This window comes from Medicago truncatula, chromosome 7 (genome assembly GCF_003473485.1).
Source record: "Medicago truncatula cultivar Jemalong A17 chromosome 7, MtrunA17r5.0-ANR, whole genome shotgun sequence".
NCBI classification, from domain to species: domain Eukaryota; kingdom Viridiplantae; phylum Streptophyta; class Magnoliopsida; order Fabales; family Fabaceae; genus Medicago; species Medicago truncatula.
In genome coordinates, this window is record NC_053048.1 from 25,906,000 (window position 1) to 25,925,328 (window position 19,329).

The 19,329-nt window shown below is 31.8% G+C and overlaps 1 protein-coding gene across 1 annotated transcript; it reads right to left on the reverse strand.

Annotated features, from left to right (window-relative positions):
- Positions 1-10,392: 10,392 nt before the first annotated feature.
- On the reverse strand, positions 10,393-12,205 carry LOC25498249 (omega-hydroxypalmitate O-feruloyl transferase). Its single transcript, XM_013593133.2, has 3 exons — positions 11,777-12,205; positions 10,558-11,374; positions 10,393-10,451 (listed from the first exon to the last, which is right to left on the reverse strand). The coding sequence occupies exons 1-3, from the start codon at positions 12,203-12,205 to the stop codon at positions 10,393-10,395; spliced, it is 1,305 nt and encodes a 434-aa protein (XP_013448587.2).
- Positions 12,206-19,329: the final 7,124 nt, after the last annotated feature.

A 19,329-nucleotide genomic window follows, 5' to 3' on the forward strand; every position in this document is an offset into this window, starting at 1 on the left:
GCAGCAACCCAAAGGATTACAGAATCATTCTTGGCAATTGGCATGATCATGGTCAAACAGAGAGGCTTGGCATAACTTGATGTGTAGTGGCACCAGAGGAGTTGTAACATTACGGATGTCAAGTCCGGGAGCTTCCTCATATACCTCAATCATGTTCACAGCAGCGTGATTTGGAAGAGGGTTGTCGAGGACATGAGGGACGTTGTTCTCAAAAGTCAACTTTCCTTGGTTAATGAGCTTCTTCACAATGTGTTTCAAAGCATAGCATCCTTCGACATCATGACCTAGAGCACCTTGATGGAAATCACATTTGAGGTCGGACCGGTGTATTCTGTCTGATTCGTAAAATTTCCGAGCACGAGCCACCTTTCAATCTGTGGCAGAAGAACCAGGAGGCAGTGAGCACTTGGAAACCTCTTGTGGCTTGATGAATGATGCACATGATGCATGATATGTACAAATGCAAATGCAAAAGTTGCTTTTGGACATCGAAGGATTTTTAGACAAATTAGGAGTTTTGTAAACAATATCTAAACAAGCAAATTCATACCTGTAATGTTTACAAAGTTTTTAATTTGTCCAATCCTTCGATGAATGTATGAAAAAAATTATGCATGAATGCATGTATGCATGATTGTGTTTTTAATTACAGAGAAAACATGGAGGGTTGAGATTAAAGTCGAGGAGCCAAGGGCGGACACGGTGCCCGGTAAACTAAGGCTTAGGATAATAGTAACCAAGGTTCTAATCAAGTTTCCAAACTGCAACCTCTCTCACATATATCATGGTAGTACAGGACGACACCCGTTCCATGATTATTTGTGAGAAGGTCTAGTTTGAGTGTAGTATCGCGTGACGACTAAAGTTTGAGACAACACTCAATTTAGCCACCGCACTACATCCTAAAAAGGCTAGGATGGGTTTGGTAACTACGGTTCATAGCTTCGTCGAACAATTGAAAGTGAAGTGCCTAAGCATGACAACACACGCCGACAATATCACCTTCAAAATGCCTCAGCTATGTGAGATTGATCGCATAATCCAATACACGAGGCAACCCCCGGATCGAATTGTCGATTATATCTCTACCTAAACATAAGTTCACTCAGCCCGGGTATAGGACTTTTGATATTCTCACCCCACACGTCAAATGAAAATAAACAAGTATTCATATGCAAGTAATAAAACAAAGCGTAAGTATAAACTAAGGAAAACTAGGCGTGACCCGCTAAAAAACATCCCCAGTGAAGTCGCCATTTCTGTTATCATGGTTTTTGGGTGCCAAGCCATTAATTGGACTTGAACCTTTTGACCGTTGATATCTCTCTTTTTTCTTGGGAAGGGTAAAAGGAGAAAAACCCTTGAGTTTCCGAATTCGGGGGTCGTTTTCGCTACGGGAAGGTGTTAGGCACCCGGAGCGATTATGGTATTCCATAAGAACCGTTCTCCTAAGTTTACTTCTACGCTTTATTTTTAGAGACTATTTGTAAAAAAAATGAAGGTGTGATTAGTGAAGAATGGGGGTAAGAAGAAGTAGAATTTGATTTTATTTCGGCTTGGAGGGGTTAAAGTCCCTTGCCTACGTACCGTTTTACGGGATCAAAACCGGCGTAGTTCTTGCTAAAAAAGACTTATTGCTTTTTTTGTTTTAATTGTTTGATTTTAAATTTTGAAAATGATTTGAAGAAGGGGATTGAGAGGCTTCATGAGCATTAGAGTATGAAAAAGTGGGGGTTTGTTTAGTGATTTTGCAAAAAAAGTCTAAATGATTAGATTTATTTGAGAATTTTATTAAGAAAATAAAAGGTGAAAAATTGTTGGAGTTTTGACTCCATTTTTATGAAAAATATTTGAAGCGAATTTGTTTGCATATTTTTTGGAAAAAAACTGGATTTTCTCTAAGTGTTTAAGCCTAAGCATTCATCTAACCATGCAATCCTAGCCATACATCTACACATACAATCCTAGGCATACATCTAGGGTGAGTGTGTGCGTGCCGGTGCGTCATAGTGTCCATAGTCCATATTACAAAAATTGCCTAAATACATTCTATGGCCTCTTTGCCAAGCTACAAACCAATGATAACACATTACATCACCGAATGAATTAAAATTTGCAAAAATAAATGCTAAGCTAAAGAAAGTGGAGGAGATAGTGAAATGCTATGAGTGAAGTCACATAAGGAACAAAATGTTAGTGAAACAAGGAAAAATATAATGGGAATGATAAAAAATGCACCAAATGAATATGCAATAAAAAGGGGTAAAAATATGAGAATTTATCAATCACAATATGTAAAAATGCATCAAGAACATATATGGAATTTTAATGAGCAAAAATTAAAGAACAAAGTAAAGGAAATAAATGCAAAAATAAGAAAATAAATTCTAATACTTAGAGGAAAAATTAAAATGATGGGGAAATATTTTTAGAAATTTTTTAGGAGCATAAAACACCAAGAAAGTGTAAAAAAGGTATTTAAAACACAATTAAAAAGCAATTAAAAAAAAAACTCAGCAGGATTTAATCTGGACCGTTGGATGAATCCAGAGGTCCAGATCAAGCCCTCAAGATCACATCACAGCCATTTGATCAAAGATCAAAGGGTCCAGAAAAAAACATAAAAGATAGTGTAAAATGCAGGAAGCACAGTGACCGTTAGATCAAAGATCTAACGGTTCAAACAGAAGATATACCATATTTCACACAAAAAGTCATGCACAGGATTCAAAATCAAACACACAGCAGCCATCAGATCTTGGAACAATCCAGATCTGATGGTTCACAGAGCGAGGGAACACAACAAGAGCACGCACGCGCGCGCGTGGGATCGGAGGGAGTATAAAAAGGATTTCTCTCACAAAAATCTCACAATTTCTTTCCTCTTCTCTCTCTAAGTTAAACTTAGAGAGAGAAGCTCTCCCTTCTCTCTAAAAAACCAGCCGATCGGAGAAGATGAGAGGTGGCGGCCGGAGCTTTTTCCGGCGCGGTGGCCGGCCGGTTTCCGGCGGCGGCGCCACCGCGTCGGAAATTTTTTCTTTTTTTTTTTTTTCAAAATTTTTATACCAAAAGCTTCGTCTCCTCCTCCTCTACACAAATCCGGTGCTAGTTTTAAAAAGGGGTGAGAGATTCGTCGTAGATCTACACTTGAACTTTCGGAATTTTTTCACTCTTTTTGTAAAAAAGCTTACGGATCTAGATATCCTTTTCGCTCTAGAGTCCAAATCCGGCCTCAAAATTTCAAAAATCCGAACGTACAAGCTTAGATCTACAAATCTTGATTCGTAACAAACTTTTCACATGTGTATATGCGCGAAAACGAGGGAAAAAAGTGTTACCGTCGTCGTGAAACGGAGGAAAAATCCGAGCCTCCTCTTCTCTCCGCCGCGCGCGCGCGTTATGCTCCGGTGGTGCCGCTTTTGCTCGAAAATCCGGTACGGATTTGGTGTTGGTGTGATGATTCGCGGTGGTTTTGAATGATTCCGGTTCGGATTTGTTGATTTTGTGATGATTTGAGTTGGTTTTGAGTGAATCCGGTTCGGATTTGTTGATTTTGTGAAGATTTGTTCTTGGTGTTCTTGGAGAATTTTTGGTGATTTTCTGTTTTGGATCTAACTGATTTTGGAGAGAGAAAGAAATTTCTGTTTTTGTGATGTGACTGATTCTTTTTTTTTTTATTTGGATCTGACACATCTATTTATAGCCTGCCATGTGTATTTGTGGGCCAATGAGAAAATGCCATCTGGACTGGGACTGAAGTGTGCGAAAATTCTGGACAAAAATGCCCCTGGGACCTTTTCTGCAAAAAAAATAATAAAAAAGGACTGGACAGCAATTAAAAATGGACAAAAAATAAAAATTAAAAAGTTTTGGACTAAATTGTGATTTAAAAATAAAATTGAACTAAAAAAAAAAGTAATTTTGACAAACGTAAAGTGAAACTAAAATTAAAATCAACAAAAGGACTAAAACGAACCAATTACAAAAATGAGGTATTTTAAAATACCTCTCTGCCGAAATTTTGACAGGAAAAGACCAAAATGCCCCTAGGGACTAAACTGACTCAGACTGACTCAGATGCAATTTTTTTGAAATGATTTTTAAACAAAGACTCAACAATAATTCGTACAGACAAGTTGAAAAGACTCAGAGGCAAACACAGGGACTAAAATGGGTTCCACTGCAGGAAATGACCAAAATACCCTTTTGTATGATTTTTTGAAATAAAATGCAAGAAAAGTAATGCGACGTTTCAGAGAGTTCTTAAATGACTTGTAATGCAAGAAAAGACAGAGGCAGTAAAATTCGTTTTAAAAAGAGAGTAAAGATTCAGAGAAAAATAACAGCGAACCGACAAGTATCAGTGTTTAGAAAAGAAATTTGAACGAGTATTTTTAGGTCCAAAATCAGGGTATAACACTATGCATGCATAATGAAGGATTTATTCCTTTAATGTCATCAATGGTGTAACCTATGGCTTTAGGATATTTCTTGAGGACATAAAGCAATTTTTCAGTTTCTACTTCATCGAGACTTGCATTTACAATAACAGGATAAGTGGAGTTAGGGCCCAAGAATTCATACCTTAGATTTGATGGAAGTGTTTTGAGTTCTACTTTCGGTGCCTCCTTGGGTAGAAGTGTTGGTTCTTCTTTTACTAACTCCTCCACACTTAGACCTTTCATTGGAGGAGTTCTATCTAACAGTTCTTCATAAGCTTTTGCCTCCCCTTCCAGTTTTGTACCTGCATTGTTAACCAAGCATACTTCCAAACCATCATGTGTAGTTGATGCTAAAGAGCATTCTTTCACGCAATGGTCGATTATGTCTATCATGCAACAAGAGTCCTTAATGGAGGGACCTTTCATTAGTTTAGCAAGTTCAAATTCAACAGTTTCCTTACCTACATTGAAGGCAAGCTTACCCTTTCTTACATCAATGATAGCTCCTGCAGTGGCAAGGAAAGGTCTTCCCAAAAGAATTGGTACTTGATTGTCTTCCTCCATTTCCATCACAACAAAATCGGCGGGGATATATACCCCCTATTCATCTTTTTAATCTAAAACTTGCCCCAATCCTCTTTAAAATCATTTAGGCACATTAAACTATCCCCAAAACATCTTATAACAACAATTTGAAAATCAAGTTTTTCAACTGGGTTGCTCGCCACGGCGAGTTGGTCTGCTCGCGAGGCGAGCTATGAAGTTGCTCACTCGCCTTGGCGAGCAAGGCTACTCGCGAGGCGAGCGATGAACTTCTGTACGGGCAGAAAACTGGTTTTTCCCAAAAATCCCATTTTCCTCCAATTCACTCCCCAAATTAGTTTACAGATAAGCAATGAAGTGTTCTATGCAACCAGAACCTAATTCTAACATCAGAACAACAATATCTACCCCAAAAACCATTAATTCATCTTAGACCCAATTTCTCAATTTCCACCAAAAACCTGTTAAACTCCAATTCAGAATTTCATATCTATACTACTGAAGTAAAACCCACCCTTACCTTAATTCAATTGAAAGAATGCACAACAATATGGTTCCTTGGCCTAACTTTCTCTTCTCTCCCTTTTCTCCCAACTTGACAGTTTTCACGTAAGATGCTTCTGACCTCTATTTTCCTAACTTCCCATTTACTTAACTCCCCTTATTTTCATTTAACTCCCCCTTAATTCTATTAAATATTAATTAACTCCCCAAACTCCAAAATAATTGTAATATCTCACTTAATCTAATTATTATTAAAATAAACTATATAATAAAATATAACACCACATAAATCACCAATATTATTTAAAATCATACAAGACTCTAAATAAATTAAAATAAATAAAACAATGACTAGAGCGTTACAGAAACAAATATAATTAACCAGACCGTTTAATTAGATTAAATTTTTTCTATAAAGATACAGGAGTACAAAATTTACTTGCCAATATTTTTATTATTTTTATTTCAAATAAATATCTCAACAAACTATTAATCTTATCCACAAAATATTTTATTTAATCTTTTTATTGAATTCCTAATATTTTATGTAGAGTAAATATCTCAAAAAACTATATGTAATACTTTCAATCCTATACATTAAATATTTCACTCCATTTGTTAAATAATTATTGGTTTAATGAATTAACGGCTACTTCAGTTTTAACATTATTTGTTTCAATAAATTTAGTTATATATTTATTTTTGAATTTACAAATTTTCAATAAGTAGTAGTATAAATATATAATATATTTCACTTGATTACTAAAACAAGTACTTGATATAGTGATTAGTTTTTCAAGGATTTACTTTTAAGTACACGGTTCGAAACCTTGAGCCTTCAATTTTTTCAAATTATGATTATTGTTTTCTATAAAAATCAAAAGTTAAAGTTGTTCCAAAGTAATTGCGCATTTATTTCGGTATTTACTATTATTAATAGGCATATCAAATCTAATAAATGCTTAATTATGTCTTGTCAATTGCAAAACAAAAATAAAGAGAGCAGGGATCGAACCCGCAACCAAAATGTTTTGAAAATTTGCTAAACCATTGCAATGCATACAATCTATTTGTACTTTTTTCGCTCTTTTCTATTTGTAGTACAAAGTCCGATTAAAAAAAAGAGGAAGTCGTCTTCAACCTCCATCCGGGTCGTTTAAACCCGATTCAGACCATTGGCACCCGAAATTGAACCCGATGATTTGTACTTATTTTCAAGGTCGAAAATGATGATTATAATTCGTTTTCAATACTCTTCTAATTCTCCTCTTCCTTCCTATCTATTTAAATCACAAAATCAGGTGTTTGAAAAAAATGATGTGTGTTGTTCAAACAATATTTAAACCATCGCCGGATTACTGCTGTCATCGTCACGTTCATCTATCTTTGCGCCTATGTTGCTGAATTTTACGACATAGATCTGGAAACTTTCATAACACAAATCATGACATTTTAATTTTTGGAGGTGAATTAGAGTAGCTATTTTGTTTTTTGTTCAATAAAGAAGATGATGAAGGTATGAACATAGTGATGATGTTCATAATCTTCCTGGATTTATTTATTTTTAATAATGAAATATTTTTTTATAAAAAGGATTATCATAAAAAGGTTTATTTAAATATTTTTTGAAATAGAAGGAAGAAAAATTCAAAAAGGAGAAAAGAAATAAATATAGTGTGAAAGGCAACACAATAACACTAGTGAAGTGTTTAATCCGATGATTCAAAAAATCTAAGGGCTAAAATACAATTAAATTTGACTGAAGGTACACAATACATACCATGCATCCGCCACTATAACATGACATAACTAACACACGTGGCGTGTTCTTATTAGCTGTAGGATTACTTCACCGAAGAAGTCATTTTGACAACTTCACCATAGAATTTCCCTTGAATAAATTATGTATGTGGTCTATATTATATACAACAGACACATCTATTCAATGAACCTAGAAAATGAAAATTTGCTTATAATTGGGACAAGAGGTGGTATATATTTAAGGCTAAAATATGGTTTTAGTCCCTGTAAAAAAAAATTGTTTTTGGTCCCTGCAAAATTTTTTGTTTTTTAAAATAGTTCCTGACCCCATTTTTGTGATGATTTGCATACGTGGCACATGATGACTGAACCGATTTTGTAGTTTTTGGTCCCTGCAAAATATTTTGTTTTTTAAAAAGGTCCCTGCAAAATTTTTTGTTTTTGAAAATAGTCCCTCCAATGACTATTTTAAAAAACAAAAAATTTTGTAGGGACCAAAAACAAATTTTTCTTTTTACAGGGACTAAAACCGAAACGAGACATATTTGCAGGGCTAAAACCATATTTTAGCCTATATTTAAGAAATTGGGAAAGTTAGAGCATAACATCCACAAAGAGCCCTTTAGCTTTAGTAATTGGCCAATTTAACACCCATTTTTTTAAAAAAATAAAATAATATTTAGGATTGTTTTTTCAAAAAAGTTAAGAGCAAAATCAGACACTCTGAATATTAAGTGTGTGATTGATTTTGTGGTGGTGAAAACTAATTTTGATAGAATAGATTTTCATCAAATTAACTTACTGATATGATATGATATATAGATAAGATAAACAATTATTATATGTTTGATGCACACAGCATCAAAAACATGATATTATTATCATTTATCATATCATGTATCTAGTACATATCATACATTCTTTTGAACACCATAACTGCCATTTCATACCATAAATTTCTAAAATGTCATACAATCCATAGCACACTAAAAAACTTGTGATATATTAATTAATTCAAAATACAACTATACATAATATCCTCTAAATAAATAATATGAACTTGCATCCGAAAAAACTATACAATAATATATATCCTCTAAAAAATAATAGGAACTTGCATCCAAAGAAACTATACAAACGAAAATTAAAAACTAATTTTCAATACGATTGAATACTAAAAACCAATAACATCCATTGAATATGATGTTTCAATAAAGTATGAAGTGATATCCATAGTAATTTATTGAAAACTAAACCTATACAAGGGATCTTGTCAACTTCCATTTAAATAGCTTAGACTATTCTACTCGCATCTTAATTAGTAAGAATTACTTGAGGATCATCGCACTAATCATGAGTTTAAGAAGAAGAAAAAAGAGATTACTTTCATCTCAATTGAACAGTGATCCAAAGGTCTTGTCACTTTGATCTTCTGTTGAATTTTTAAAACATTAGTTCAAAGGCTTAACTAATTTTTTTCAGGGCGGATATTTGAACATAGATGCATTTAATGTAGAAATTTGCACAGAGTCTTTTAAACCCAACTACTGTGATACTAACAAGAAAACTAAATGGGTCATCTAAGAAACACATAAATATAATATTGTAAAATATTTAAAGATATTAAATAAAAATGATCAAAATTAATATAATATTTTTATTAAATATTTTTTATACATAAAAAACACATAAATATAAGCAATGTAAAATCTTACTTTTGTTCTGGACCGAGTCAAGGTCCAATCCAGGTTGGATGGGTCATCTAACAAACTTACACTAGGCGATCATATCATGGCCACACCCTAATTTCCACTAATCAAAGCTCAGATCATTAATCTAAATCGTTCAAACCTGTTTCAATGATGTAGCTTCATCCAGATCATTATATGTGTCTCTAAAGTACATCTATCCAGATAAAGTCCTAACGCCTATAAATCGTAGATATCTCGTATAAATACTAATGCATAGTGTTAGGGTCAATTGTGTCACATTTTACCCTTAAATTGTCTCAATATCTTTATCTCTTAATGACTTGAGCATTAGAACAAGTACAACTACATTACCCTCCTTCGAAGCAGAGGGACTCACGACGAACTTACGGTGGAAATCTCTTTCTTCCAACTTCTACAAGTTCAAAGACCATTAAATACTGATTAGAAAGGATCAACTTTTTTTTTTTATAATTTTTTTTTATATAAGAATATGAAATCAATTTTACAAACAAACACTTAAGCTAGAAATCAGATGAACTTATAAGATTTCGCTACATCATTTTACTTTTGTAAGAGTATTTTTATTTTACAAATTTTGCAAGAGTATCTTAAAAATGATGATGACATATAAAATTAGCGATTTATTATTTATTATTGAATATCAGAATAAAATTAGTTTACATAAATAGTCTATAGTCATTATATAACGTATGTCGGTTTAATTAGTAAGAAGTTAATTTATATCCTACAAAGACGTAAGTTTAACGCTCACATCCATCGTACAAACTTCGTTGATGGGTACTTTGTAAACACCTTGTCAACGCTCTGTTTATCTTAAGACTTGCTCTGATCCTAATGAATCTCATAATCCAACTTATTTAAACTTTTAATTATAACCATTTCATAAATTTAATAGGACACTAAATTGTCTAACTTTACACTTTAAATAATCAAAATGGTAATTCACTCAAATTTTCATGTGATTTGCTCCTTTAACTTTGACTTCCATTGAATTAATTAAAAAGGAGATGAGATGATGATAAATATAACGATAACGATTCACATTGATGCAAATGCCAAAGTATGAAATGGGCCATGGATAAATATTATTCAAGGCATTGGTTACAATCAGGCCGTCCCTATAAAATCGGAGGCTCGACTCTCATAGTAAAAATAAGCCTTTAATAATAAAAATGCACAATTTTTTTAAAAGATTAATCTTTTATTTAAATTGAAAATAACATTCGTATAATGATTATTAGCCACCAAATATAAATTAGCAATTATTTTTACTAAAAATATGTATTTTAACTTAGAAATAGAAATATGGAACATGATTTTTTACTTAGAAATTGAAACATGAAACATGTTTATTTATTTATTTTTAATGGGGGTGACATATTGAACAATAATTTTTTTCTTGAGACCCATCACTTTGGAAGACCCAGCTCGGTTGAGCTCTTTGCACTCCTCCAAAGAACGGCCCTAGCTACAATACCAAGTTATTGAAATACAAAACAAGTTCTAAGTTTCTAGCATTATCCTACAAAACTCTTGCAATTGATCTTGAGGTAAACTTAGACATATATTAATACCCCCTTCATCTTTTGTCCCTGGCAACATGATAACCAAACCAGGCTTAACTATAAGTGGAGTAGCACATTTCAATGTACCCCAAGCAAAAACTTCATTCTCTAACCCTAATCTCCACCATGCCACCAAAGAAAAACCATCTTCCTTACAAGGCACTCCTCTATTCACTTCTAACCAATCTATACCTGATTTAATATACTCATCATTCAATCTTTCAATCCCTTCTTGCACTTTCCTTATAAGAAAATCATCTTCTAGTTCAATCAACTCCTTCACAGTCGCTCTTGCGAAACCCGGAACCAATGCATTACCTGCAAACCCATTTTGAAGTTCAGGAACAACCATTTTTCTAACATCAACTGGAAACAACATTGTTGATACTTTATCATCGTCCATCTTTGTCGCTATGGTTCTTGCTTTCCATATTTTTGCAGCAACAACTTGAAATGTTGTGATGTTTTTTAAGGTTTTGTTCTCTTGTGCTTTCTTTTTGAAGCTTGCAATTTTTTGTGGTGATAAATGAAGCACATGAATTTGATTCTCAGCTGCGGAATTTTTAACATTGGTGCTAGTTGTGCCGCGTATTGTGAACAAATTTTCTATGTTTGTAGATTTTGAGTATTCAAAATGTGGATGACTTATCTTTGGTGGGTTTCTTGCTCTAAGTAATGTTCTGTCTGCATTAGGTACTGTGATGAGGTCGTCACCGCGCGTTAAAGACGCTAAATTTGCCTCAAACTCTCTTACTGCTTTACCATCTAGTATGCAGTGGTTGTAATGAGAAGCAAGTGCCAAACTTCCACATCCAAATTGTGTCAGCTATCATAAAACAAAAAATTATGTAAAAGATTGAGGTACTAAAAAAAAGTTAGAATACACAATGTTAGTGTTACATCATTATTAATGAAAAAAAGTAATATGATTATTCTTTTAGAAGAAACGTAAAAAAGAAAGAAAAGAAAGCAATATTTCTTGAAAAAAAGCATATGAGCGAGCTGTTTTTGTCTGCTCGCACAATTTAGAGTCATAAAACGTTTTAAAGAGAATGATTTAGTCTGCGACTCTGTCATATTTTAATCGAAACCCAATATACCTATGACATTGTTATAATTTAACCATAGAGATGGAAAAGTGTGAATAATGTTAAGACCCTTATGAATATGAAGAGCATATTTGTAATATGTAGGGGTTGAATTTAAAAGAGCTCTAGAGAACATTAACCTGTAATGAAGCAAGGGGTTTTTCTTTCAAGTTAGTATCTTCATCACCATGCAAGAAAACAACCAATTCCCTTAACTCTGGATTAGGTGCTGAAATAACACCAAATTCAGACAACTTTCGATCAGTTTTTGCCGCAACAACAACAATACCGGCATCATTACAATCAATTTCAAATCGATTATGCTCTTCCAAACTTGGCACGAGTCGGCCAGCCATAAAATCATAATGCACAAGCATTTTACCGAGTGCACCATATAACTTGCTACAAATCTCAGAGAAACTCATTTGGTTGCTTGGAGGATCAAAGAAAGAGGAAGAATCTTGGTAAACAACGAGCGACAGATCGATGTTTGACAAGAACATTCTCTTACGGGGTGTTGGTTGCTCAGGAACAATCACAACTTTTTCAACTAGTTCAATCCTTTCCATTTTTCTTACAATTTTGCTTACAATTTTTTCCTTCTTTCTATTGAACTAATTCTAATACACAATTATCCAAGATTTTTCAACCATCAATATATATAATATATGTTTTTCAAAGGTGTTGGCTAAATTTATTATGCAAATTCATGACTAGGCCAGTTTCGTAACATTACTCTTAAGTTACCAAGTTGGAGTTATATTGTTTTTATGAGTGCATATGTTATAATCAAAAATTGTTATTCCCTAATGTTTTTTTTAAGGGATTATTCCCAAATGATGTTACGGATAATACTTTTACAAACAAAAATAGATTTAATTTTGTGTGTTCTAAAGAATCTAGAGAGGAAACTCATACAAAAAATAAATTGATTTATTTATTGGTTAGTAAAAGTTATGGTGTAACCATCACTGTATGGTTTTTTATGAATTAATGAGGACTCTGCTAACAATTCAAATGTGTTGTTTTATGTCATTACTCTCCTTATTAATTTTGTGGTGGTTTGAATAAAAGATGAATGTGAACCAAAAAAAAAAATTGAATAAAAGATGAATGAATGTACTTGTAACTGTATCTTGTATAAAGTCACAAAGAGTGACTAGGTTTGTAAATAATTTTGTTTGTTCATCGTATATTAAGATTGAAAACGTGTGTGATTATACAGTATAGATTAACATAAGCTTCCTCCTATACCAACAGTGCGCGCGTGCCCCTTATTGGTTTTTTTTTTTTTAATCGGGAAAATATTATTAAGCAACAAGCCGGTGCAAGGTGCACTAATAAGCTCGGGTGGAAAAAAAATTTATTGTAGGCTAGATTCATTCTCTCTTAATTCTCTGTAAAAGATTGAAGTTTTTTTACTTTTTTTTTAAAACTGAAATAAAAAACCTATGAAAAAATTTCAAAATATATATTAAAAAAAAAGATAAAATGTTTGCCTCTTAGACTACCGAATTTTTTGGCGAGCACAACCTCTTGATGAAGAAAGAAGGTTAGAGCATATTTTTAGTATTATGCTTCTTGTTTTGATTGATATCAAAAATATGGTGATGTTGTTGTATTTGATATACTACATACAAGGTCAATACTTATGAAATGCCATTTGAGATTTTTGTTGGTATGAATGGTTACGAAAAGACTGTACTTTTTAGATGTGCACTTTTATGGAATGAAACAATATCTACATTTTGTTGGTTGATGAAGGTAATTTCTTTATTTTTCCTTTATACAACTTGATAACTGATGAATGATTTTTCCATCTCATAAAACTATTTACACGTAAGTATAATAGGATCGTGTCCACAGGGAGTTGCGTATTTCATAAGCATTTTCACAATATTTGTCACGTTAAGTGTTTGAGTATAAATTGTTTGTTCGTGTAAAACTATTTTCCTAATCGACATAAAGGTAAAACGAGAAGAGATAGGGCTATTCCGCTTGCGGTCAGAGACATCAACCAAGCGTAATAGCTGCTCTCTCTCTCGATTGATTAACGGATTCTAGCTTTTTGATATCGTTATTTCTAAGGGATCGTTTAAACATCGATTTCCCAAACATTTAAACGATCACAAAGTCGATTGGATAGTTTAATCGACGATTTCCCAACCGATTAAATTACCCAAAAGCATTAAGTCCTAGATTAAAAGTGATTATCAAATATTAACATCCATGTCTAGAGTGATAACTTAAGATAGATTGTTATTCTATTTCTAGATTCAAAAGTATGTGTCCATATCATTTTGAATCTCAATAAAACAATAAAAGCAAGAATAACAACAATATTGAATAAATAGCTAGAACCATATATTAAATGATCAAAAGATTACATAATAGCTTGTTTGAATACCTCAAAACTACAAGAGTAGATGTAGCTACATATGTCTATGATAGCTTTACAAAGGATGAAGAAAGGATGAAGATCTCAAAACTACAAGAGTAGATGTAGCTACATATGTCTATGATAGCTTTACAAAGGATGCAGAAAGGATGAAGATTCCAAGACAAGATCCATGATGTCTCAACAAATCTTGGCTTGAATCTACTCCTAACTACCTTGCTTTGTGTTTCTCTCTCTAGAAAAGCCCTAGTCTATCTCTAAAAACTAGAAAATATCAATAAAAATGTAATAGCATATATCAAGAGAGAGAAGGAAAACTATTTATATGGGCAGAATTCGTGTCAGCACGCTTAAGTGTGCTAAGGTCGCTTAAGCGAGCTACCAAAATATCTTCCTTTGGCCAATTGGGAGCTGCCACGTGTGCCTTATCCATATGAAGCTGATGAACTTCGCTTAAGCGTGTGAGAAGCGAGATGAAAGCGTGCAAATCTAGTACTCACTGGACAATGGTTGCTTAAGCGTGCCAAAGGTCGCTTAAGCGTGCAACTCTTTTCTTCATAAGCGTGCTGCAAGCGTCTGGAAAAACGAAGATCTTGATGCTCTCTGGAACTGGTTCGCTTAAGCGAACAGGAGGTCGCTTAAGCGACCATCTCTTGGTTCAGGAGGTTCTTTCTTGGTCCTTGCTTGTCGTTTCCTGCATAAATTGGGTAGAATTAGGCATGTAAAGCATAAATGGTAAAAATACACTCAAAAGGTAGCTTTTCCTTAGATAACTTGCAAAATAAGTCACTAATTTGCCTAAATTAACACATGAAATATGTTACTTTTAAGCACTTATCAATAACTTGATGTTTTTTTTAATTATTAAAACATATATGAATGCTTCCAATTTTTGTGTAGAAATTTATATCTTTGATGAAGAAATCACCAAAGACAATATTAACCGATCAAAATCCATGGATGAAAGAAGCAATCTCAAAAAAAAAAAAAATTGTAGACATTTTTAACATGAACAATCTTCGTAATACATCGTGGACATAGAAACACAAATTAATTTTAATTAGTAACTAGTATAAAAAATTCAAAATATAAATAAAATGAATACAAAATATGCACTTAAACTTTTGAAAGAACAATCGGGTTTAAATTTGCATCTTCACAAGCTTTCTTCTTCTTGTTGTTATTATTCTTTTTCTCCAAGTATAACATTAAACCAAGAATTAAACTTAAAAGTAATGTGCCATATGCAAAAGCTATGTTATGTTAACGACAAGTCTTTTGAGATTGCTTCTTTCATCCATGAATCTTGATAAGTTAATATAGTCTTCAGTAACTTATTCATCAAAGATATAAATGTCTAAAAAGAATTGGAAGCATTCATATTTGTTTTATTAACTAAAAAAGCATCAAATTATATAAAGAAAAAATAAAAAAAATTACTTTCATCAACCAACGAATGTAAATATTGTTTCATTATGCAAGAGTACACATCCAAAAAGTATAGTCTTTCCATAACTATTAATACCAACAAAAATCTCAAATAACATTTCATAAGAAGTGACCTTGTATGCAGGGGCGGAGCTACGTTCAGTGGTATGTGGGCTGGTGCCCCCACTATCTTTTCATTCGGTATACCAATATATAGTATAATCATAACTCACACCTATACAAAATTACAAATAATTACTTATATTTAAGTTTGACTAACTACATTACCCTCGACATCTTAGTTGTTGTTGGTTTTAGAGTTTTTCTAATCACACCCTGTTTAATTTTGATTACACTCTAAAATGACAAATTATCCTTTCATAAAATTTAATTTTAAAAAGTCTATTCCTTCTTCTCGGTTACATCCTAAAACCCCTCTTCTGTTTAAGTAGGTCATATAAACTGAGTTTAAGTGTACATACTTAAACTTAGTTTCAGTAAGTCATGTAAACTTAGTTTAAGTAGGTCATGTAAACTGATTTTAAGGGTGCGTTTGGCCCTACTTTTTCGAGGTCTAAAAGTTACTTTAAGAATAAAGTTAAAAAATAAAATTTAAAAGTGAAAGTTAAAGTTGTTTGCTTTTTGTTGTTTTTTTCAATTTTATTAATACTTTTAAGTTAAAAACTATTTGGTAAATATTTCTAAAAGAGCTGAGATTTTACTATAAATTATCATAAATAAAATAAAATCCGTTTTCTTAATATCAAACTAATGTTTTAATTGAATACACAAAATTATAATCTTAAAAGTATTTTAATCATTTGTTAAAAAAAAAAGTATTTTAACCAATTCATTTCCTTTTAACAAAAAAAACCAATTCATTTGATCAATAGTGACTCATTTGTTTTTCTACTCTTAGGACTCATTTGTACTTACTTAAACTGAGTTTAAATATGTCATGTAAACTCAGTTTAAGTAAGTCATGTAAATTGAGTTTAAGTGTACATCTAAAAGTTCAACCTTGTTCAATGATTCTGCGTAATCTCAGTTTAAGTATGTACATGTAAATTTAGTTTAAGTAGGTCATGTAAACTCCGTTTAAGTAAGTCATGTAAACCCAATTTAAGTAGGTTTTTTTTTTTTTGAGCAAAGTTTAAGTAAGTTACGTAAACTAAGTTTACATGAACCTACTTAAACTGAATTTAAGTTAACCTCAACAATGTAAAATTGAAACTGTCGTATATTACAGTTGAACAAGAAGAAGAAAATTGAAACTAGCATTATTGAAAAAGAAGAAGAAATTCGCAGTCGAGTATGGATGAAAGATGTTTTGATTCATTCTTTAATCTTCCATAGAGATTGATTGAACATCAAGATTCTTTTATCGTTTGTGGGTGAAAGAGATTGGAATTTTAGAGTGACAATGAATGAAATAAAGATTTTAAAAAAAAATATATAGAAGGGCAATTTTGGTATTATAAAAAACTTTTAAGAAAATTTGGGTGTAACCAGAAATATATGGGGTGTGAATAGAAAAACTCTTGGTTTTATCCCCTTTAATTATATGATATGATGATTATTATACTATATTATGGTAAGACTTAAAAGTTTAAATTAGAAGGGATTGCCAATGTTTCTAACCAAGCAACCAAAAAACATGTTGAATATTAATCTGTTATATATTTTGTCTTGCAGTTTTTTTTAACCAGGAAAAGAAGACCGTAGTAATTCAAAATTCAAGAAGATAATTCTTAAATTTATTTCATAAACTATAAAATTATAATAAGTAATTCTTAAATTATATAAAATCCGTTTGTGCCTAAAAAAATTAAATCAGTTTCTGTTTTTGTCAACAAATAAAACCTGAAATCCATCAATTTAGCTCTTTAAGTATATGAAATCAATCAATTTAATCGAATCACTTATTATATTTACATATTAAAGATTAAATTTGAAAATAATGTTATAGTTTAGAGATTAAATTGTTGCCCCCACTACTAAAAGTATGTGGCTCCGCCACTGCTTATATGTAGTATCAAATACAACAACATCACCATATTTTTGGTACCAATCAAAACAAGAAGTAGGAGACCAAAGAATATACTCTAACTTTCTTTCTTCATCAGGAGTTGGTGCCCACCAAAAATTTCGGTAGTCTAAGAGGCAAACATTTTATCTTCTTTTTTCAATATTTATTTTGAAGTTTTTTTAATAGGTTTTTTTATTTCAGATTCAAAAAAATAAAATAAAAAGCTTCAGTTTTTAACAGAGAATTAAGAAAGAATGGAGCAAGCATGCAGTGACAATTCTTTTTCTTTACAACAACAAATAAGGGGCACGCATGCATGCAGTGTTGGTAAAGGAACAAGCTTATGTTAATTTACATTGTATAATCATACACGTTTTCAATATGGAAAATGATAGATATAGTGACAAAATTTATATTAAAATAATTTACTATTGTTTTTTTACTAGTAAAAGGAGTGGGACCATGGCTAACTTAATGCTCCTTAACCAATGTTGTCCTATATAACATTCCACTTACTTTATTTAGCTTATATAAAATATATAATTGAATTACTTTTGTTTCCTGATAAAATAAAAAAGAGAATTACTTTTGTTTTTAAAATAAAGATTGAAATGGTTTATATAGTTGCTTAAATGCATTTCTTTTAAATTTATCTAAAATTATTTATATTCATTTTAATCATTTTAGTATTTTCTTTAATTTATTAAATTTGAAAATATTAAAAGTTAATTTTAAATAATAGGCTTAAATATGGAAATGGTCCCTGCCAATATTTGGCGTTTTGGTTTTAGTCCCTATAAAAATATTTTTTTTTTGTTTTAGTCCCTGCAAATATAGAATATTTGGTTTTGGTTCTTGGTATTTAATTTTAATCTTGTAAAATCATTTCATATTGAAGTTGGTCCCTATAATATTCATTTTAGTACTCATTTTGAGGGACTAAAATCAAATATTCTACATATTACAAGGACCAAATCCAATATGAATCAATTTTACAAGGATTAAAACAAAATACCAAGGACCAAAACCAAATATTCTATATTTGCAGGGACTAAAACAAAAAAAAATATTTTTACAGGAACTAAAACTAAAAATATCAGATATTTGCAAGGACTATTTTCATATTTAAGCTTAAATAATATATGTAATTGTTTCACAAGCTAATGTATGATTTGAATATAATATATTTATTATGTCGTTATAAAATGTATGTACCAAACACATAAAATATAAAATAATGATATTATATTTTTTATAATGTGTGCACCAAACATGTGATATATATAGCCAAAATAGTGATAGACCCCTCATGTTTAAGACCACTCTTCAAACTGTTCGTTGTCAGTTCGATTCTTGATATTAGGAACATGTGATGTGTGCACCAAACATGTCCAAAGGACAATTAATATAATATTTCATCCGTCCTTACCTATATATAAGCACTCATTTGACTAAAAGTTTGTCTCTAAATATAAATTTCTTTTCAGATTACTAGATTCATTTATTATTGTTTTTTCCTAAATATATCCCTAATTAATACTACTAATTTATCTTGAAATATGAAAAGTCAAATTTTTTGGGTGTAAACCAGCTATCCTCCGCGCAACTGCGGAGACTAATCCCTCAGCATTGTGGGACCCAAATGGCCGGCAAGCTCTCCCTAAGAGTTTTAACACTGTTGCATGCCCAAGGCTGGATTCAAACCCAGAACCTTGGTTAAGCTAGAAGAGACCCGTTCCATCTCATCTAAACGCTCTTGGGTATGAAAAGTCGAATTTAATACACATACAAACAAAAAAAAAACAATTTGGTAACATTAACATATAAAATAAACGCAT

What these genes read in the sequence shown, in the direction of transcription:
- LOC25498249 (XM_013593133.2), bottom strand. Translation starts at nt 12,205, where the DNA reads ATGGAAAGGATTGAACTAGTTGAAAAAGTTGTGATTGTTCCTGAGCAA. An exon ending in AACCCCTTGCTTCATTACAG is followed by an intron (nt 11,375 to 11,776) that starts GTTAATGTTCTC and finishes GTTTTATGATAG; the next exon opens with CTGACACAATTTGGATGTGG. An exon ending in AGGGACAAAAGATGAAGGGG is followed by an intron (nt 10,452 to 10,557) that starts GTATTAATATAT and finishes TTGGTATTGTAG; the next exon opens with CTAGGGCCGTTCTTTGGAGG.